The sequence below is a fragment of the Hyaena hyaena genome, unplaced genomic scaffold (assembly GCF_003009895.1).
Source record: "Hyaena hyaena isolate Hyena2069 unplaced genomic scaffold, ASM300989v1 scaffold_271, whole genome shotgun sequence".
NCBI lineage: Eukaryota > Metazoa > Chordata > Mammalia > Carnivora > Hyaenidae > Hyaena > Hyaena hyaena.
The window spans coordinates 1,166,627-1,189,889 of NW_024080902.1; the positions used below are offsets into that span (position 1 = coordinate 1,166,627).

The following is a 23,263-nucleotide window of genomic DNA, read 5'->3' on the forward strand; positions in this document are numbered from 1 at the left end:
TATATTGATTTCTTCACATGATACACTACTCTTTCTTTAGTAACTCAGAAATAACTTTCTGATTGCACCATTTCATTGAAATATTAAGAAAACATTAATTGTAATTTACCTTCATGACAACTTTTTGTTGTTTGATTAGTAGTTTGAAAATTAAGGCATTTTTTCCTGGCTTTGAGAACATCACAGTTTTGTTAACTTGAAAAACACATAGTATTACAAACTCAGCAGATTGAAAAGTGACATGGGAATAATATCCTGGGGGGAGGAGGTCTATGTAATACATCATGACTAATCTTATTAATGCTTCTTGCACTGAATTGAACTTACACTGACACAGCCTTAACTTATTCAGTATATAAAATAGATATGATTATGTAGAGTAAATGTTTGACCCCATATCTAAAAGGTTGCATTTAAACAAATATTTGTTTATAGCTTGACTTCATTGACCTGCTATATAACTTCCACAAAATTGAGTTAGCTTTTAGATACACTTAAGTGGTGGAATTTTAATATTTTCAAGGATGCCTTTTTTGTCAATATAAAAACTGCCAACACACTTCATCTCATTTAACATCTATAAAACGCCAGTGAGTAGACAGTGCAGATACTTTACCCATTGGTTAGTGTACAAATTACCAAAGTGCACCCATATAGTTAATTCTTTTTTTGAATTTTAAATAGTATATTGTCAAGTTGGTTTCATATAACACCCAGTGCTCATCCCCACAAGTTCTCTCCTCCATGCCACCACCCCCTCCCCCTGCCCCCACCCTGATCAGCCCTCAGTTTGTTCTCAGCATTCAAGTTTCTCATGGTTTGCCTCCCTCCCTCTCCCCTACTATTTTTCCCCTTCTTCTCCCCATGGTCCTTCGTTAAGTTTCTCCTAATCCTCCTGTATGTGCGAACATATGATGTCTGTCCTTCTCTGCCTGACTTATTTAGCTCAGCATAACACCCTCAAGCTCCCTCCATGTTGCTACACATGGCCAGATTTCATTCTTTCTCCTTGCCATGTAGTATTCCGTTGTATAGATGAACCACAACTTCTTGATCCATTCGTCCGTTGATGGACACTTAGGCTCTTTCCATGTTTTAGCTATTGTTGAGAGTGTTGCTATGAACATTGGGGTCCATGTGCTCCTATGCATCAGCATTTCTGTATCCCTTGGGTAAATTCCTAGCAGCACTATTGCTGGGTCATAGGGGAGTTCTATTGTTAATTTGTTGAGGAACCTCCACACCGTTTTCCAGAGGGGCTGCACCAGTTTACATTCCTACCAACAGTGTAGGAGGGTGCCCGTTTCTCCACATCCTCACCAGCATGTAAAGTCCTCTGATTTGCTCATTTTAGCCACTCTGACTGGTGTGAGGTGGTATCTCAGTGTGGTTTTGATTTGTATTTCCCTGATGAGGAGGGACGCTGAGCATCGTTTCATGTGTCTGTTGGCCATCTGGATGTCCTCTTTGGAGAAGTGTCTGTTCATGTCATCTGCCCATTTTTTCACTGGATTGTTTGTTTTTTGGGTGTGGAGTTTGGTGAGTTCCTTATAGATTTTGGATATTAACCCTTTATCTGATATGTCATTTGCTACTATCTTTTCCCATTCCGTCAGTTGTCTATTAGTTTTATGGATTGTTTCCTTTGCCGTGCAGAAGCTTTTAATCTTGATGAGGTCCCAATCGTTTATTTTTGCTCTTGATTCCCTTGCTTTTGGGGATGTGTCAAGTAAGAAATTGCTGCGGTGGAGGTTAAGGAGGTTGTTTCCGGCTTTCTCCTCTAGGGTTTTGATGGTTTCCTGTCTCACATTCAGGTCCTTTATCCATTTTGAGTTTATTTTTGTGCATGGTGTGAGAAAATGATCTAGTTTCATTCTTCTGCATGTTGCTGTTCAGTTCTCCCAGCACCATCTGTTAAAGAGGCTGTCTCTTTTCCATGGATACTCTTTCTGCGTTGTCAAAGATCAGTTGGCTGTACACTTTTGGGTCCAAATCTGAGTTCTCAATTCTATTCCATTGGTCTATGTGTCTGTTTTGTGCCAATACCATACTGCCTTGATGATGACAGCTTTGTAGTAGAGGCTAAAGTCTGGGATGGTGATGCCTCCCGTTTTGGTTTTCTTCTTCAATATGACTTTAGCTATCCGGGGTCTTTTGTGGTTCCATACAAATTTTAGGATAGTTTGTTCTAGTTTTGAGAAGAATGCTGGTGCGTTCTTTTAATTGGGATTGCATTGAATGTGTAGATTGCTTTTGGTAGTAATGACATCTTAACTATATTTATTCTTCCAATCCATGAGCATGGAATGTTTTTCCTTTTTTGTGTGTGTCTTCTTCAATTTCCTTCATAAGTTTTCTATAGTTTTCATAATACAGATCTCTTGTATCCTTTGTTAGATTTATTCCTAGGTATTTTATTTGTTTGTGCAATTGTGAATGGGATCAGTTTCTTGATTTCTCTTTCTGTTGCTTCATTGTTGGTGTATAAAAATGCAACCAATTTCTGTACATTGATTTTGTACCCTGCAACTTTGCTAAATTCATAGATCAGCTCTAGTAGGCTTTTGGTGGAGTCTGTCTGGGTTTTCTACGTAGAGTATTATGTCATCTGCGAAAAGTGAAAGTTTGACTTCTTCTTTGCTAATTCTACTGCCTTTTATTTCCTTTTGTTGTCTGATTGCTGATATGAGGGCTTCCAGCACTATGTGAAACAACAGTGGTGAGAGTGGATATCCCTGTCGTGTTCCTGATCTCAGGGGGAAAGCTCTCAGTTTTTCCCCATTGAGGATGATATTAGCTGAGGGCTTCTCATAGATGGCTTTTATGATCTTTAAGTAAGTTCCTTCTACCCTGACTTTCTCGAGGCTCCTTATTAAGAAGGATGCTGTTTTTTGTCAGATGCTTTTTCTGCATCTATCAACAGGATCGTATGGTTTTTATCTTTTCTTTTGTTGATGTAATATATCACATTGATTGATTTGCGAATATTGAATCAGCCCTGTAACCCAGGAATGAATTCCACTTGATCATGGTGGATAATTCTTCTTATGTGCTATTGAACTCGATTTGCAAGTATCTTGTTGAGGATTTTTGCATCCAAATTCATCAAGGATATTGGCCTGTCGTTCTCTTTTTTTACTGGATCTCTGTCTGGCTTGGGAATCAGTGATGCAGGCTTCATAAAATGAGTCTGGAAGTTTTCCCTCGATTTCTATTTTTTGGAATAGCTTGAGAAGAATGGGCATTAATTCTGTTTTAAATGTCTGGTAGAATTCCCCAGGGAAGCCATCAGGTCCAGGGCTCTTCTTTGTTGGGAGTTTTTTGAAAACTGATTTGATTTCTTCACTAGTTATGGATCTCTTCAGATTTTCTATCTCTTCACGTGTGAATTTTGGTAGTGAGTGTGTGTTTAGGAATTTATCCATTTCTTCTAAGTTGTCTAGTTTGTTGGCATATAATTTTTCATAGAATTCCGTGATAATTGCTTGTATTTCTGAGGGGTTGGTTGTAATAACTCCATTTTCATTCATGATTTTGTCTATTTGAGTGCTGTCTCTTTTCTTTTTGAGAAGCCTGGCTAGAGGTTTGTCAATTTTGTTTATTTTTTCAAAAAACCAACTCTTTGTTTCATTGATCTGTTCAACTGTTTCTTTGGTTTCTATGCTGTTTATTTCTGCTCTGATTTTCACTATTTCTCTTCTTCTAATGGGCTTGGGGTGCTCTTGTTTTAATCCCTCTAGTTCCTTTAGGTGAGCTGTTAGATTTTGCACTTGTGCTTTTTCTAATTTCTTGAAATAGGCCTGGAGTGCAATGTACTTTCTTCTTAGGACTTCTATCGCTGCGTCCCATGGAGTTTGGATTGTTGTATTTTCATTTTCATTTGTTCCCATATATTTTTTAAATTTCTTCTCTAATTGCTTGATTGGCCCATTCATTCTTTAGTAGGGTATTCTTTAACCTCCCTGTTTTTGGAGGTTTTCCAGACTTCTTCCTGTGATTGATTTCAAGTTTCATAGCATTGTGATCTGAAAGTGTGCATGGTATGATCTCAATTCTTTTATATTTATTGAGGGCTGCTTTAAGTCCCAGTATGTGATCTATCTTGGAGAACGTGCCATGCGCACTTGAGAAGAAAGTGAAATCCATGACCTCAGGATGTAGACTTCAGAATATATCTGTCAGATCCATCTGGTCCAATGTGTCAGTCAAGTCCATTGTTTCTTTAGTGATTTTCTGTCTGGTTGATCTATCCATTGCTGTAAGTGGAGTATTAAAGTCCCTTGCTATTAGCATATTCTTATCTATAAGATTGTTTCTGTTTTTGATTGTTTTAAATATTTAGGTGCTCCCATATTTGGTGCGTAGACATTTATAATTGTTAGTTCTTCCTGATGGATAGATCCTGTAATTATTATATAATGCCGTTCTTCATCCCTTGTTACTGTGTTTAATTTAAAGTCCTGTTTGTCTGATAAAAGTATAGCTACTCCAGCTTTCTTTTGACTTCCAGTAGCATGATATATATTTCTCCATCCCCTTACTTTTAATCTGAAGGTATCTTCCAGTCTAAAATGGGTTTCTTGTAGACAACAAATAGATGGATTTTGTTTTTTTAATCCATTCTGCTACCATATGTCTTTTTTTTTTTCAAAAAGTTTTTTATTTATTTCTGAGAGAGAGAGAGAGAGAGAGCCAGCACAAACGGGGGAGGGTCAGAGAGAGAGGGAGACACAGAATCTGAAACAGGCTCTAGGCTTTGAGCTAGCTATCAGCACAGAGCCCAACATGGGGCTCAAACCCACGAATGAACAGTAAGATCATGACCTGAGCCGAAGTCAGACGCCTAACTGACTGAGCCACCCAGGCACCCCCTACCTTATGTCTTTTGATTGAAGCATTCAGCCCATTTACATTTAGTGTTATTATTGAAATATATGGGTTTAGAGTTATTGTGTCATTTGTGGGATTCATGCTTGTAGTAGTGTCTCTAGTATCTTGTGTTCCTTGCTACATTTCCCTCAGAGAGTCCCCCTCAGGATTTCTTGTACGGCTGGTTTAGTGGTGACAGATTCTTTCAATTTTTGTTTATTTGGAAAGACTTTTATCTCTCCTTCTATTCTGAATGACAAGCTTGCTGGATAGAGGATTCTTGGCTACATATTTTTTCCATTCATCATATTGAAGATCTCCTGCCATTCCTTTCTGGCCTGCCAAGTTTCAGTAGATAAGTCTGTCACCATTCTGATAGGTTTCTCTTTGTATGTTAGGGCCCTTTTCTCCCAAGCGGCTTTCAAAATTCTCTCTTTGTCCTTATATTTTTCCAGTTTCACTATGATATGTCATGCAGAAGATCAATTCTAGTTACGTCTGAGGGGAGTTCTCTGTGCCTCTTGAATTTTCACATCTACTTCCCTCCCCAGGTTAGGGAAGTTCTCTGCTATACTTTGTTCCAGGACTCCTTCAGCACCTTTCCCTCTCTCTTCCTCTTCTGGAATTCCTATGATATGGATATTGTTCAGTTTGATTGTATCGCTGAGCTCTCGAACTCTTCTTTCATGTTAATGGATCAGTTTATATCTCTTTTTCTCAGTTTCTTCTTTTTCTATAATAATGTCTTCTAAATCACTTATTCTCCTTTATGCCTCTTCAATCCGTGCATTGGACGCCTCCAGTTTATTATGTATCTCAATTATCGCATTTTTTAATTCATCATAACTATTTTTAAGCTCCATATTGTTTGTAGCCATAGTTTCTCTGATGTCCTCCATGCTTTTTTCAAGCCCAGCGATTAATTTTATGATTATTGATTTAAATTCTTGTTCAGTTATGTTGCTTATATTTGTTTTGAGAAGTTCTTTAGCTGTCATTTCTTCCTGGAATTTCTTTGGAGGAGAGTTCTTCCATTTCATTATTTTGGTTAGCTTTCTATTTCTTGTTAATTTTAAAAGCTTGTTGTACACTCTGCCCCTCCGAGTTCTGCTGTATTAGAGAGGGCTCTTTTGACTGTTCAGGAAGTGTTCTTTGAATGGTGTCTCTTGTGAGCGTTTGGTTATTTTGTTTCCCTACTCATAATGGTATTTGTGACTCTCTACCATGTGTAGTGTGGCTTGTTTCTTGAGGCAGCCCTAGAAAAAGAAAACAGACAATCACAGAGGGAACAAAGGTACACAAACGCACAGACAAAACCAATAAACATGCAAACCCAGGCTCAGGTAAAAACAGCAACAACAAAACAGCTCTCTGGCAGGGATGGGCATGGTTTGGTGTAGGCAGGTCTTGCCTCCACTGTGTCCGCTGGCCACTCCCTGAGGCCCCGCCTTGGTGGTTGTGGGAGAAGATTGGTATCACCCCAGTCCCTTCTCAACCAAGCACTGCAAATCACTTCTTCAAGTCCCATCTCCCTGTGCTGAGGATGTAGTCAAGGTGGGCTGAATTCTATGTCCCACACCCCGCCTCATTTCCAGTTTCCAGTCCCAGGCTTTGTTTATACAGCCCTGAACAGTCCTGCAGATCTCTGCTTCCCTGCTGCCCGGGGTTGAGTGGGGGATGGGGGAAGTGTCGCAGCCTCAGATCCGTTGGGGTCAAGCAGCAGTACAACCCGAGTGTGTTAGGGAAGGTAGCAACTTCAGGTCCGAAGAGTTTGCGCGCCACTGCCCACTGGCGCTACTGCCCCCAGTGCAGTGGCGCCACCGCTTCACTGGGCCACCACCACCAGGGATGGAGCAGGGCGTGCAGCAGGGTAGTTTTTCCTGGCACCTTTTGGGACCAGGGCACCTAGTTTAAAGTTAGCACCCCAGCCAGAGCTAAAAAACACTCTCTTTCCAAGCCGCGTTTTTTTCTCTTCTCCAGGGTCGGTTCTATGAGCAATCTCAGTTTCCCTTTCCTTTCCCCTGGATTCGTGGCAGCTCACCACCGCTCGCTGGTTTATCACTCACCACAGCTGCATACAAGCCAGGCTCCCTCCCTTCCCTTAGGTCCCGTCCCACTTTTATCTTCCCCAGTTCCCACTCACACACTTATGAGATTTCCTTCCCAGTGTATTCTGTCTCTTTCTCTTCCCAAATTCCTGTGGCTCAGTGTCCTATGACTCAGGCCTTCTCTGTTTGAGAGATGGGTGCAAGCGAAATGCACGGAGCTCCCTTCTCGGCCATCTTGCCCGCTCCACCCATATAGTTAATTCTTAATTCATAGGGAGTTATCACTGATTTTGTGAATTAGGAATTAATCATTTAATATTTAAGCAGCCACTCTGGCATTTCCCACATGTTCTACAGAATTAACAAGGCTTGTTTAGTCTATAAAGGCCATCTCCTTATTTCTGCCACCAATAATTACAAGTTGAATCTAGAGACAAGGCGATTATTAAAAAAATATTTTACATGATAATAATTACCATTGTGTTAACTAAATTGGTGGCAAATTATTGCAGTTTGAGACCACTTATGTAATGATCTGCTGTGTACTTTAGGATAAGTTGCTGGATATAAAAATTAGAGCAATTCCTTGCTGTTTTGAATGTTAAATTTGCAACTGTATGCAAATGAACTTTGAGAATTTAATACTCTTCAAAATAGTATATTTACATAGTTAAAAATGAAGGGTCAAATAATAAATATATTTCAGTAAATAGATTAGGGACTATTATATATCATTGGGAAAAACATAAAGTTGGTTACCTTCATTACTCCCATACCAATAAAAATATCAGGTGGATCAAAATTTTGAAAGTAAAAACTAGGGGCACCTGGGTGGCTCAGACGGTTAAGTGTCCAACTTCAGCTCAGGTCATGATCTCATGGTTCATGGGTTCGAGCGCTGTGTCGTGCTCTGTGCTGACAGCCAGCTCAAAGCCTGGACCCTGCTTCAGATTCTGTGTCTCCTCCTCTCTCTCACCCTCCCCTGCTCACGCTGTCTCTCTCTCTCAGAAATAAATAAAATATTTAAAAAATTTATAAATTAAAAAATTTAAAAAATAAAAGTAAAAACTAGACCAGAGAGGTCCTATGGAAAATATAGAAATTTAAAAGTTACTAAAGAATGACTTTTTAAACATAAAAATTCCAGAAAAACGTGAAAAAAATAGTAAATGTGGCCACACAAACTATTCCGATATTGAAATTCATATATATATGTGAATCTAGTTTTTAAAAATTAGGTAAGAATGTGAACAGAGTTTGTATAAATGACTCTTAAACATAAAAATTCATCTAAATTCACTCATAATAAGAGAAATATAAATCAAAATGCCTCTGAGATATTAGTTATCTCTTACAATATTGGCAGTGGTCTCAATTTCTTTGGATATACCCAGAATGGGATATCTGGATCATATGGTAGTTACAGGTTTTTATTTTTCTAGTAACCTCCATACTGTTTTTTATAGCCACTGCCCCATTTTATAATCCCACTCACAGTGTACAAGGGTTGCAATTTTTCCACATCCTTGCCAACATTTATCTTTTTTTTTTAAGTAGCCATCCTAACAGGTGTGAAATGGTATTTCATTGTGGTTTTAATTTGCATTTCCCTGATGATTACTGATGTTGAACATCTCTAACGTTCATATGCCTATAACAAATAGCCAATATATGGAAACAACCTAATGTTGATTGATGGACAAATGGACAAAAATGTGGTGTATATATACAGTGAAATATTATTGATCCTTTAAAAGAAGGATATCTTGCCCTTTGCAACAACATGAAAGAAACTGAAGGGTATTAGCTAAGTGAAATAAGCCAGTTACAGAAGGGCAAATACTGTATGATATCACTTATATGCTTATATGTGGTATCTAACATAGTCAAACTCAAAAGCAAAGAGTGGAGTGATAATTGCCAGGTACTGGGGGGAGAGATTGCATAGCTGTTGTTCAATTAGTGTAAAGTTTCACATATACAAAATTAATAAGTTCTATGGATCCACTGTACAATATTGTGCCTATAGTCAACAATACTGTATTATGCACTTAAAATTTTGTTAACAGAATAGACCTCATGTTAAATATTCTTACCAGCTCAGAGTCTGGAGCCTGCTTCAGATTCTGTGTCTCCTTCTCTCTCTCTGCCCCTCCCTTGCATGTGCTCTGTCTCTCAAAAATAAGTAAATAAACGTTTATAAATAAATAAGTATTCTTACCACAATAAAAAGATTGGCAAATGTCAAAAGTTTGGTAGTACAGTATGTGGGCAATAAGGTGGAAAAACACATACATTCTGAGGGAAGTATATGTGGATACAGTCTCTTAGAGGAAAATTTGATGCTGTTTATCAAAACTTCAAATTTTGACTACAGTTAGTCTCATTCATTTATGAAATTAATGTGTGTATAAGGCTATTTGTTTCAGCATTGTTTGAAATAGTAAAATAATGGAACAATCTAGATGCCTAACTCAAGTGATTGGTTAATAGAGTTATAGTATTGCTTTTATTTGCACAATATAAAGTGTTCACAATTTTATGAGTATGTACATATTAGTATTTGTGGAGCCATGTGGTGTACTTTTATTGAATAGTTTTGTTGTTGTTGTTGTTGTTGTTGTTTTATTTTGTTTTCTGTTGTTTCTAATGATCTGTTATCCGTGTAACAACCCTCCATATTTGTTCTTTTCTTTAATGTTTACTTTTTATATTATATATAAATATAAATATATTTATATTTAATGTTTACTTTTTATATTTTATTTTTATATATAGGAGAGAAAGAGAGATAGTCATGAGCAGGGAAGGGGAAGAAAGAGATTGAGACAGATTCTGAAACAGGCTCTAGGCTCTGCAGCACACAGCCCAGCGCAGGGCTTGAACTCACAATCCCTGAAGTCATGACCTGAACCCAAGTCGGTTGCTTAACCAACTGAGCCACCCTAGCGCCCTTAACCTCCATTTTTTTCAAATTCTCTCACTGAGTCTTTTATTCTGGGGGTGTCCCATTCAGACCTTTTACTCCATTCTTGGCTACTAGCTTTCCATGAAAACACAAATTCTCATTCTGTGACTCCTTTTATTTAATTTTCTCTGGGTTGATTCCAAATCTTCTTTTCCTCATCATCTCCTTTCTTGGTTTACTCTTTCATTATGTGAACACATCTTCAAGCAAATAATTAGGAAACAGAAGGGAAGGACGTTTTCAATTCTCTTTCTGGTTGGGTAGAAACAGCCTCTGTCTTCTCCTTCCTCTGTGCCATGTGATTCATGGTTAAAATTTATTTAAAATGATCTATGAGAATATCCCTTGATGTATGGTGATGAGGTACTTGACAGTACTTGACAGTCTTCCATTATTAATACAGCATAGCTTCCAGACTATTGTCTTATATAAACTCTTAGTTATCAAAAGTTGAACATTGACTCTTCCATTGTCTTTACACTTAAGCTATTATGATCTTAATCATCCTGAGGGAAATGGATGCTCTTGGCAGAAAGGAGGAAGGACAGTGGAATGAAATTAAAAAGAGAAAAGTCTTCAGTATATGTTTTTAATATGTTTCTAAAACTTCTTTCTACACTATAGAGCATTTTCCCCTTGTAAAAGCTTGGTGTTTACCACCTTAATCAGTATCACTTACTTAGTCTGATATTGTATTAGCCATCTTCACAGTTATCTGCATTAAATTCCTAGGTCTTTTATGTGGTGTATAAATATCTCTATGCTGATTTATGTTTTAATCCCAAAATTACTAGATTCAGTTTCCTTCAGTCTTGTCCTTTATGTTGTATTGCCCAGATGCAAAAGTTATTCATGATAATAAATTTCAAATTATGTTTGTATGATGTTATCCATTCTCAGAAGTTACCAAAGATATTTAAAAACAACTAATGTGTAGATTTTTCCCTCTTTCCACAGTGGAACTGTGTCTCTATGCGGCCAGTGAACTCTGACAAAGCCAATCCAAAAATACAGATTGTTATTATGATCCAATTCATCATTAACATTGAATCAATCATATTCTCCCTTACATAAATCATTAAGACATATGATACAAATGGGTTTGACAGACCATCGGCTTACTTGTCAACATAACCTTGAGTTAACTGAAATCAAATCATTTCATTACAGGGTTAGGGCTAAAATAAAGCAAATTTACATAAAGATTTTCATAGTCAATAAATCTAAAAAAAATGAAATTAACAAAATATGAAAATATTTGTGACAAGTCAATTAAAGTGAATCAAGAGTAATTACCAAATATGAAACATTATTTTATTTTTAAAGTTTATTTATTTTGAGAGAGAGAGAGCAAGTGACTGAGCAAGGGAGGAGCAGAGAAAGGAGAGAGAAAATTCCAAGCAGGCTCCTTGCTATCAGCATGAAACCTGAGGTGCGGTTCAATCCCACAAACCGTGAGGTCATATCCTGAGCAGAAATCAAGAGTCAGATGCTTCATCAACTGAGCCACCCAGGTGCCCTGAAACTACATTATTTTGAATGACATAAGCGTTTTAAATAATTTGATTTGTTCTATTTCTTACTAATTAGTGGTTGTGTAGATACTTTAATCTGTTCAATTCATGTTGTTTTTTCAAAAAGTAAGTACTTAATCCTCATCAATGTGAGATAAATTAATACAACTTATATTTCTTTCTCTAATGAAGGGCAGCTCCTCCAAATAGAAGAAGAGCATCTATTTAGCAAGTTTACTACATAAGAATTAAAAATAACTTGGATTGGGGCGTCTGGGTGTTTCGATTAAGTGTCCAACTTCGGCTCAGGTCATGATCTAATGGTTTGTGAGTTTGAACCCCACGTCAGGCTTTGTGCTGATGGCTCAGAACCTGGAACCTGCTTCAGATACTGTGTCTCCCTCTTTTTCTGCCCCTTCCCCACTTGTGTTCTCTCTCTCTCAAAAATAAATTAACATAAAAAAATAACTTGGATTATTTTGCTATCAAGTGGGATTTGTGGATGAAGAATATAAATATTTTAATTTGAATTTTGGTAGCTATGGTAATTAATATTCTCACCTCAGCAGAAGTGTCAAGAAAAGTGTCAAGAATCAGAATCTTTGCAGTCATTCAGCCATTCAGTGCCTACTAAAGGCAATTCATTGTGCTATATAATATTCAAAGGAACTGAGAATGTATACAATTTACAAAGTAGAATCTCATAATAGGAGCAAAAATCATTGTTAAAGGAAAGTTTGTGGGTAGTACAAATGTCCCACAACGTTCCAAATTCACACACTATGCTTTCCGTTATTTGATTTCTATTTCTAGTGTTAATGGCTGAATCAAGTTACTAAAAACCTGCTATTTTAAAATCTACATATAAATAGAGATGTGAAGGGTGCCTGGGTGGGTCAGTCAGCTGAGCATTCATTCAGCTTTGGCTCAGGTCATGATACTGTGGTCCTAGAGTTTGAGCCCTGCATCTGTTGACATTTCAGAGCCTGGAGCCTGCTTTGGATTCTGTGTCTCCCTCTTTCTCTGCCCTCCCCTGTTTGCTTTCTGTCTCTAGATGATTCAGTTGGTTGAGTGTTGAACTCTTGATTTTGGCTCAGGTCTTGATTTGGTTCACACTTCGTGAGATTGATCCCTCCAACAGGCTCTGCACTGACAGCCTGGAGCCTGCTTGGGATTCTCTCTCTCTCTGTGCCTCTTCCCTGCTCTCATTCTCTCTCTCTCCTCTCTCTCTCTCTCTCTTTCTCTCTCTCTCTCTCAAAATAAATATTTTAAAAAAATAAAAGGAGATGTGATTTCAGAGTTCAGAAAACATAGAAAAAGATTACTATTAAAAGATTTATCTCGGGGCGCCTGGGTGGCTTAGTCGGTTGGGCGTCCGGGTGGCTTAGTCGGTTGGGCGTCCAGCTTTCGCTTAGGTCATGATCTCGCGGTTCGTGGGTTCAAGCCCCGCGTCGGGCTCTGTGCTGACTGCCAGCTCAGAGCCTGGAGCCTATTTCAGAGTCTGTGTCTCCCTCTCTCTCTGACCGTCCCCTGCTCACGCTGTCTCTCTCTCTCTCTCTCTCCTAGAAATAAATAAAAATTTAAAAAATAAAATAAAATAAATAGATAAACTTAAAAATATAAACAAAAATCAAATCAAGAATATTTAAAAAAATAAAAAATAAAAGATTTATCTCTGTGACTACATGGAACAATCATAATTCATTATGTATCATGTCCAAAATTCTGGCAAGACTTTCAGATGAAATTGTTAAATTTTGAAAGCACTACAAATGATCTCTATTTTTTAAATTGTTGAAGGTGGGATAAAATTGTCCATCCAGTTATGGAATCTGTTTACTGTAACTGATAATAATGGAAACATTCTTTTTTTTTCATGTAGTTTATTGTCAAATTAGTTTCCACATAACACCCAGTGCTCATCCCCACAAGTGTCCTCCTCCATGCCCATCCCTCCTTCCCCCCCACATCCATCAGTCCTCAGTTTTTGTCAGCATTCAAGAGTCTCTCATGGTTTGCCTCTCTCCCTTTCCCCCACCATTTCTGCCCTTCTTCTCCCCCTTGTTCCTCCGTCAAGGTCCTCCTAATCCTCCTATACGTGCAAACATATGATATTTGTCCTTCTCTGCCTGACTTATTTCGCTCAGCATAACACCCTCAAGGTCCATCCATGTTGCTACACATGGCCAGATTTCATTGTTTCTCATTGCCATGTAGTATTCCATGGTATAGATAAACCACATCTTCTTGATCCATTCGATGATGGAAACATTCTTGTCCATACAAATATTTTATAGTTTTTTTTTCTAGTGACAGCTCTTCTTATTCTTCTCTTGTCAGTATTATTGGAAAGGTTTGTCAGGGATTTTTGTTTTGTTTTGTTTTGTTTTAGTGTATGAAAGGGATTCTATGGTTTTTTGTTTTTTGTGTGGTTCTTTTGTATTTCAAAGAAATACAAAGAATCTGTTTCCTAGTGTGCACTGACAACTGTTTATTATAAAATGTTAGGCTTTTTATATATAACATAGAATTCCTTTTCTGAATACCTACACACCCTTAGGGAAATTCTTCCTTGTTCATGACAGTTCTATTAAATGATGTAAAACTGGTCACTCCTTTAATTTATTAACATAAACTTCTTGAATTCTGCTTCTCAGAACTAATATGAGGAAACCACTTCCCATGACTGGACTGTATATCTGTTATATTTATACTAATTTGCTTTTTGATTTTTTGTTCAGATGTTTCCAACTTCTAAAATTTGTTCCCATTGTTTTCATATTAAAGGCATGAAATTTTCTGTTAAGGCAGATAAACTCTGTTTTCCATTTTAATTTTATACACTCTATTTAAAAGACAGAATATGCTCTCATGGTATTTTAAGAATCTAGGAAGATTCTGCTTAATCTTATGTTTTAAGTCTATGAAGCATATCCTAAAGCAATAATCATAACAGTTAGAATACACTTACTTACATAACATTTTTGTTGAAGAAGATTTTAGGTATCATGTATTCTGCAACATCCTTGGCAAGGGAGTGCAAATAATATTTCAAAATGAAACTTCCCTCTTTTACTTCAGCTTCTTTCTTTGATTAAGAAGTTATGAATATATCTTGCCTCTTTTCACAAATGAAAATGTGTTTAAATGCAATTAATCTACCCTATTAACTCTTCTAAACATCTGCTGTATTTGTTAAACACTTCAAAATTCTGTTCTGAACCAGTTAATTCTAAGTAATTTCTCAGTTAAATATTTACATGGGCTTCTATAATGATAAGCTCTAGGCTGTCTTAAATAGCAGATTGTCCAGAGAGAGCTATGTGAAATGTAACACACTATAATAGCTGTCCACTGCAACTTAAAATGATTTAGCTGGCTTGGACTATTTTTTACATAGTTTTAGTCTAGCCAAAAGAGGTAACAGCCTTTCCCTGTCTACATTTTTAATGTCCAGAATTTCGCTTAAAAAAAAAATTGAGGTCCCTGGGTGTCTCAGTCGGTTAAATGTCCAACTTTGGCTCAGGTCATGATCTTACAGTTTGTGAGTTCAAGCCCCACAATGGGTTCTGTGCTGTCAGCTCAAAGCCTTGAGCCTGCTTCGGATCCTGTGTCTCATTCTCTCTCTGCCCCTTCCCCACTTGTGCTCTGTCTCTCTCTGTCTCTCAAAAATAAATAAATGTAAAATGAAAATTTTTAAAAAAGGGAATGAATGCCTATGTAAACATATTCAGAAATTTACATCATGAATATCCTAAATACATTCTTATACTTCTCTTTCAGAAAAGAAAGAAATCTTTATGTTGGTGAAATTTTAGGAATAATCTGGTTTACAGTTATTTTCAGAGCAGACTAAGATGAAAAAAGTAGAAAAAAGTAAATAGGCATTACTCTTCAGCAAATTAAATCAATTAAGAAAACAATGCACAGATTATACAAATATGCCATGTGCACAAAGATACATAAAATATCAATTCTCTAATTTAAAAGTCATTTAAGTTATAAAATATCAAATAGTGGTTGAAGATTTAAATAAGTTCCATAATGGAGATGAGTAATCAGAAGAGTAATTCTTAAATGAATTGTAAGACAGTTTTACTCTTAGACATCAGATAATTGAATTACTTTAGATGAGAAATACAGACAAGACAGAAAGTTCTCCAATGTGTTTAAGTCCGAGCTTTGAAAATAATTATGATTAGCTATCAACCAGAAATCTGTTTCCTATCACCACCTCCCAGTACCCCCAGTATTCCATCCTGGTGTTTTCTTCCTTATGCTCCAATTTACTAAGTATATCTTGAGTCTCATCTATAAGTGTGATAGAGGATAGAAAACAAATGATGCTCTGTCCTCTAGGACTTGTCGTCAAATAAAAGGGTAAGTAAAATACACACAATAATGGCATTTATAAGGCCAGAGAAATAAAGAATTGGGCGAAGGGTCTGAGACAAATGGTGAGCTCCACCCAAGTTTAAGTAGGCTGTAGCTTACTTAATCTATAATTTTCAGTAGTAACTGATCAGCAAATTCACTGATTTTACTAAATGAAAGGAGCAGTAAGCTGGATAATTGTAAATAATGAGTCATCCCCAAATTTTAATTTCTTATTTTGGAAAGAAATATGATTTTTTTATAGTTGATGGACATGTTTTGCTACTGACAGTATTGATATCATTTTTCTTCATAAATGTCAACTAATATTCAATAACAACAGCCCAAAAATATTCTGAATATTAATGCAGTGTTGTTAGGATTAAAAATTGGTCATGGATAATTCAAATAGTTAGTAATCCTTTGGAGATTAAAAATAATTCCCTAACATTTCATCAAAAATCTATCTGGGTTCTAGACTTGGCAAAATGAGGTGGGGGTGGGGTATAGGATTCAGAATCATGAACATTCAGGAGGCTTATTAGTGAGTTTATGTGTGTGAGTGTACATTTGGACTTTGCACACCAAAAGTTCTTATAAATATTTAGAATCTATTGAATCCATTCCACATCAAGTTTAATATTTTTGCAGTTTTGTAGGCTTTTGTTATAGAATTTCTTGAACTAGTAAAGGGAATGCAATTTTGGTTATATATGGCTCAGACTTAATTGTACTTCCTTGATGAATATTTGGTGTGTGTATGTTTTAGTGTCTCATGTTTAAAAACAATGAAAGAGCTGTCAGCATTTGGATAGATATCAAAAATTTTGTTTATAAGTTTGACTATTCATGAAATTATAATAGTTTACTAAGGATGAAAGGAAGGAGTTTAATCTATCCTAAGGGTAAAAGCAAGGAGTTTAATCTAAAGCCAAAATTGTGTCAGTCTTATAAAAAAAATGACACAACTCCCTGTAATTATATTGTAATTAATAGTTGGTATGTTTGGATTTCAAAAGTTGTTTTTCTTATGCACATTATAAATTTACCATCCTTAAGTTGGCCTAATTAGCCAACTTTCCTCTGTTATATATCATTTGGCAGGTGTTTTTTTTGTAAGAAATCAAATAGAACTGATGACTTTTTTCATTCCTTGTTTTTTATTCCTGCCTATATCAATAAAACATAGGCTTTATATGCCCCTATGACATTAAATTGTTCTAAGGATAAATAAAAGAAATGAAAGTAATAAATATATATATTTTACTAGTGTTTTATTTGGAAGGAATCAGAAAGATTTGAGGAAACACTGAGGACTTGTGATACATGCAGAGTTCTTTGTATTAATGTTTTTTGAAAATGAGTTACACTAATTTATATTAAATACTGACAACTTTAATCAAACGAAAGCTATCTGAATGAAAAATTACAACATGTTAATACCTTTTTTATTCAAAATAAAATTAGATGGTGAAATTATGCATGTTATGATATTCATTAAAACTTAAGTTTCTTCTATAAAAAACAAAAAATGAATATATACATAATAAATAATTATAGGTCATCACAAGCATGATGTTTTATTTATTTTTTATTTAAATTTTTTTTATTTTTTTAACGTTTTATTTATTTCTGAGAGAGGGAGAGAGACAGCATGAGCAGGGGAGGGTCAGAGAGAGAGGGAGACACAGAATCTGAAGCAGGATCCAGGCTCTGAGCTGGCTGTCAGCACAGAGCCCGACGCGGGGCTCGAACTCAGGAACGGTGAGATCATGACCTGAGCCGAAGTCAGACGCTTAACCGACTGAACCACCCAGGCACCCATAAGAATTTTTTTTAATGTTTTATTTGTTTCCGAGAGAGAGAGACACACACACAGCGTGAGCAGGGGAGGGTCAGAGAGAGGGAGATACAGAATCCGAAGCAGGCTCCAGGCTCTGAGCTGGCTGTCAGCACAGAGCCTGACACAGGGCTCGAACCTATGAACCGTGAGATCAGGACCTGAGCTGAAGTCGGGCACTTAACCGGATGCTTAACTGACTGAGCCACCCAGGTGCCCTTCCTGTTTTAGTTTAAAAGTAACCACAACTTTTAAAGAAAGAAGGTCATAATGTAAAAATGTATTATAAGTTTTTTAAAATTGGGTAACAAATTAGGTTTCTTCCTGAATGGTGGTAAATTCAGATTTGTTTGAATATGAATTACTAGATTTCTCATTTATTCCAAACCATTTATGCATTTAATATATGATAAGTTAATCATTAATAATTGTAAAACCCTTTGAAAATTATTGAATTTACCCAAAAACTTAGTAAAGTGTATTGATTTCCCACTATAAATTTTTTCACTCAGACATTAATAGGCACATAGTGTTAACTAAGACACAGATTCTACTTGTTATCCTTAGAGCTTGGTGAATCATTACCTGAGCAATCATTTAAATGAACGTATGATAAGTAGTTTAAAGGACAAGTACAAGGCATTTTAGGACTGATGAACCAAGACATTCATCCCTTCCTGTGGAAAGTCAGGGAAGGTCAGGTGTTTTGTTAAGATGAGTTTGGCTGTGATGTGGAGAATGGGGTGGTTGGTGTGTGGTTCAACTGGGAAGTTCTTACAGATGGGCAAGCAAGAAGAGATGATTGGAGCTGCTGTAATGTAAAGAAATAAATGGTTCCAAATATACTTTGGGGATGCACCAACAAGACTTGGTAATTAGATGCGAAACAGAGGTTTGAGTGGAAAGTGTGGATGGAGGGTGAGCTCTAGATTTCTGGCATGAACACTAGCAGAATGTTGTGTGGATTTACTGAGTTGAGGAATGCTGTAAGAGAATCCAGTTTGGGAGAGAGGGTCCTAACTTCAGTGTCTGATTTGCTAAGTTTCAGATGCCTGTGAGATATTAGAGTATCGAAAGCAGGTAATTGGATATGTGGATATGCAGCTCACAAATAACCTGGGTTATAAATCTTGGAGTCACTGAACTAGAATATTCAAAGGCCTCAGTACATGAAATCATGGTGAGGGAATGAGCACTGAGAAGAAAATAAGTCTAAACTTTAAAGGATTGAATAGGGAAGGAAGAAGCATCAGAAGAGCTAAGAAGAAACTTTCAAAGAGGCAATAATTACTGACAGTTTAAAAAATTGCTATATGATCATTTTGAGTTTCGTGTTGAGTAAGAATTCCAGTATAAAAGTAACTGATGATCAGGAGTCTTGACTTACAGATCAATAGCACCTGGTTTTTCCTGGGCCTTTTTTACTATCTGAAAAAAAACGATTATATTTCTGCCTATTGATAAAGTGAGAAAGTGTTAAATAACGTCTGTGATACTAAAAATTAAATGTTATGAAGAGACATATGTTGAAGCCAAAGTCATAACCATGTGTTTTCTCAGAGGCTACTTACAGAGCTACTCACAACCAAAAGTGTGGCTGTGTTTATAGAATTCAAATATAGAAAGAGCCTTTTTCTTCCCCCTGCTTGCAAATATTGTTACTACTTATTTATGGTAGTTTGGTGAAACATAAGGGAGTCTGACCATATGAGAGTCTTCACTGAAGTGAACACTGGCTTCACCCCTGATTTGGAATTGCCTTTTTTTTTCTTTTCTGAAGTTAACTCTAAAGATAAGCCAGTCATAGAAGAACAGTTTACCATTTTTAATGTATTATGGAGTCTAACTTTGGAAGAGCGCAAATAACTTTAGAAAGTTTTGCTTAATCAGTAAAGTAGGCATTAATTTTCACAACATTCATTGTGAGGCAGGTATGCTTGAAACAGTCTACTAACATGTGTCCTTCACTCCCACCCACACCAGGGCTCCCTGCGGATACAGGGCCCACAAGGCCCACCTGGAAAAGAAGGTCAGAGGGTAAGTAAACTTGGAACAACTGGCAGCCATTACTGTCTCAGGCTCACTTATTTTCGAACATTAATAATAATAAACCTAAAATACAGCAAGCAGATGGGCATAAGGACAGTATTAACTATCCAAAGGCTGAAATTTGAGATTTTGACGGAGCTTTCACAATCCAGAAAGTTCTATCTTTAAGATTGGCAGCACAAATGTAAAGACATATTTTAGGTGAAATGAATTAACTGTAATTTGATCTAGGACAAATTGGTCATACTTTGGAGTTTTGAGTTAAGCTGATCTTTGCAGAGTTAAGTGGATGAGTATCTTTGTGGAGTTCTAGCCTGTTCATGAACTCTGAAAAGATTGTGGATATTAACTACAGTCTTTAGCCGAATTAAATTATTGACATTAGTGATGTATTGTAATTCTTCTTTCATTACTGTTTACTGCCTTAGAGATAAAATATGTAGTAAGTGAAAAAATTGTTAGTCTTATCTTCTTCCAGTAAAGGGACCCCCTGCGGTGATAATGGGTCAGCCTCACTTGAATATTTTTAGCAATGGGGTACCCCTTTCTTATGGCTTGTTGTTACTATTTTCAAATCATTTTAAAGTCTCAAAACATTTTATGTGTGGCTATTCACATGATTATTATTACTAACTTTTGTTACCTTAGTTATGAGGATTGTATGACTCAGAGTTTAGGTGACTTGCCAAAAGTCAAAGAGCTAATAAAAAGTAGGCCAGGACTGGATTTGGGGGCTTTTGATTCTAAATCCCATGTTCTGTTTTACTGTTCCAGTATATTAACCCCAGACCTCTTTTTTAGTTATTTTTTATTTGTTATTCCCATTCTGCCCTCTGACAAATAAGTTTGCCTCAAGTATATCAGAGTCCTTCAAATATTTGGGAACTGGTAATGTATTTTACCATGGTTTAGCTTTTATCAGGTTAATAAAATCCCATTTGTCTTAACTCTTTCACTTATGTGGATTCCTGACTTCTAACACACTGATAGTATTTCCCAGAAAATACTCATGGACTTTCTGGAGGTATCAGGAATGGGACTGAATATGTGTGGTCTTATTTAGGGCAGAGCAAAATGTTGCAAGTATGCCCAACACTATGGACCATATACTTCAACTGGAGCTTAAGATTGAGACGATGCTTCTGCATATTTTTTTAAACTAACTTGTTCTACTAAAGTGGCTTTGTTTCTTTGTTTTTGTTTCTTATGGTTTCTGGTGGGACAATTAAGATTTGATTTGGGAAATATCAAAATTAAAAATTAAAAAATTATGTGTCTACTTTTTATGCCCAATGGCTAGTTTAGTAAGCAGAAAAAGGCTTATTAATAAATTTTGATGGCTAAGAAAATAAAAGGAAAACTTTTGTAAATAATGACTAAGATTTATGGGTTACCTATAATGTGCTAAATGCTTCATTTTATTATTTCATTATTTATTTCTCATAATAGCTCTAAGAAATATAAAATACTACCATCCTTATAGAGAAACTAAGGTTTTTAAACAAATCAGATAAGACACATGGCTAATAAGTGGAATTATGTTGATATTTTAAAATTATTTATAAAGTAGTACTCACAAGTATACTTGAGTTCTACTAACACCTGTATGTACAATTACAGCTTCCCCTTTGGCTCTGAAGCCCCTCTCTATTCAGGCGTTCATTAATCCACCTGATCAAAGTTTTAAGTAGTCCTAGGGAGAAAAATAAAAAACTACTCTAGTTCTGGGCTTTTGAGTCTGCCTTAAGCGTTTAAACCACTGGGGACTGAGGGCTAGATGAAATGATCTCCTTGGGAAGTTAATTTCCAAGCTTCTTTTTTTGTTTTCTCACAATGATGACCAAGATGTCTAACTGCATCTAGGATCATGTTTCTGAGTTATTTTCTATGTTCAGCATCCAGGGGACATTTTCCTTTTAATAACGCTCCTTTCCTGGAAACTGAGTGATAAATTATACCCCCCTAATTAATATCCAGAATATGCAGGAACTCATGCACCTCAATAGCAAACCGTCAATCACTCAATTTAAAAATGAGCAAAGAACCTGAAGAGACATTTCTCAAAAGAAGATATACAAATGGTCAACAGGGACATTAAAAGGTGCTAAATATCACTAATCATCAAGGAATGCAAATCAAAACCATAATGAGCTATCATTTCACACTTGTTAAAATGGCTATTATCAGAAAGACAAGAGATTAACAAGTGTTGATAAGGACACAGAGAAAAGAGAGCCCTGGTGTACTGTTGGTAGGAATGTAAATTGGGACAGCCACTGTGGAAAAGAGCATGGAAGTTTCTTTAAAAATTAAAAATAGAGTGCTCGCTTCGGCAGCACATATACTAAAAATTAAAAATAGAACTACCTACGACCCAGCAATTAACACTTTTGGGTACCAAAGGAAATGAAATCAGCATTTCAAGGAAATACCTGCATTCCCATGATATGCAAACAACTTAAACATATGTTGAGAGATGAATAGATAAATAAAATGTGATTACACACACACACACACACAAATCCACACAATAGAATATTATTCAGTCTTTAAAAAGGAGGAAATCCTGTCATTTGTGACAACATGGGTAAATATGGAGGACATTATGCTAAGTGAGATAAGTCAGATACACAGAAAGACAAATACTGCATGGTCTCACTTAAATGTCTAAATCCAAAATGCCAAATTCATAGAAACAGAGGTAGAATGGTGATTACCAGGGGCTGAGGAGACTAGGGGAGTTGTTGGGCAAGGTGTATAGTTTTAGTTATACAAGATAAGTTCTAGAGATCTAATATACAATGACAAGGCTATAAATAATATTGTATACTTGAAATTTGGTAAAAAGGCAGATCTTATGTGTTTTCACAAGAACAAAAAAGGGTAATTGTGAAGTGATGGATATGTCAATTAGCTTAATTGCAGTAAATAGTTTACAATGTATATTCAAATTCTCAAGTTGTATACCTTATATATATATAATTTTTGCCAACTGTAACTCAATAAAGTAGAAAAAGTAATAAACAGATTTAGTTCAATGACCAAAAACATATACTCTGTAGGTGGTTTGAGATGGAAATTATGGAGCTAGGTGGGTGAGGTGAGGTCAAAGTCATTTTGTCTGAATTATTCTTCCCATGGGAGAGTTGTTTGTGTGCATGGCAAGAACATTTGACATGAGATCCATCCTCTTAAAGTTTTAAATGAACAGTAATATCTCACTTTTCATATGTACCAACATGTGATCAATTTGATGTTCCCTCTCTTTTATTTTAACGAAAACTTCTGCCAAGTCAGATCTTCATCCATCCTGTTGTTGTCCAGTTGCCTTTTTGAATCACGGAGTAGGAATTGATCCTTGTCCTTGTTAAATTTTGTCTTCTGAATTTTGGTCCCTAATATCATTCTATTAGTTTTCTTTTCCAATGAAATAGCTCCCAGCTTTATGTCACCTTAAAATTTGATAAGCCCCTCCTCTAAGTCTTCATGCAAATCTTTAATAAATCCTGAACAGAACAGAAGCTGACAAGTTCATATAACACCAGCAAAGACTGCCATCTTGATTGGAATTGATGTTCTTGTGGCATGATAATTAAATTGT

The 23,263-nt window shown here is 36.2% G+C and overlaps 1 protein-coding gene across 1 annotated transcript in view; it reads left to right on the top strand.

Moving 5' to 3' along the window:
• The window catches only part of COL19A1 (collagen type XIX alpha 1 chain), a 329,204-nt gene that overhangs the window by 165,454 nt on the left and 140,487 nt on the right, over positions 1-23,263 (top strand). The window contains exon 16 of the mRNA XM_039245800.1: positions 19,597-19,650. Coding sequence (XP_039101731.1) covers positions 19,597-19,650 — 54 coding nt within the window. The remainder of the gene's footprint in view (positions 1-19,596; positions 19,651-23,263) is intronic.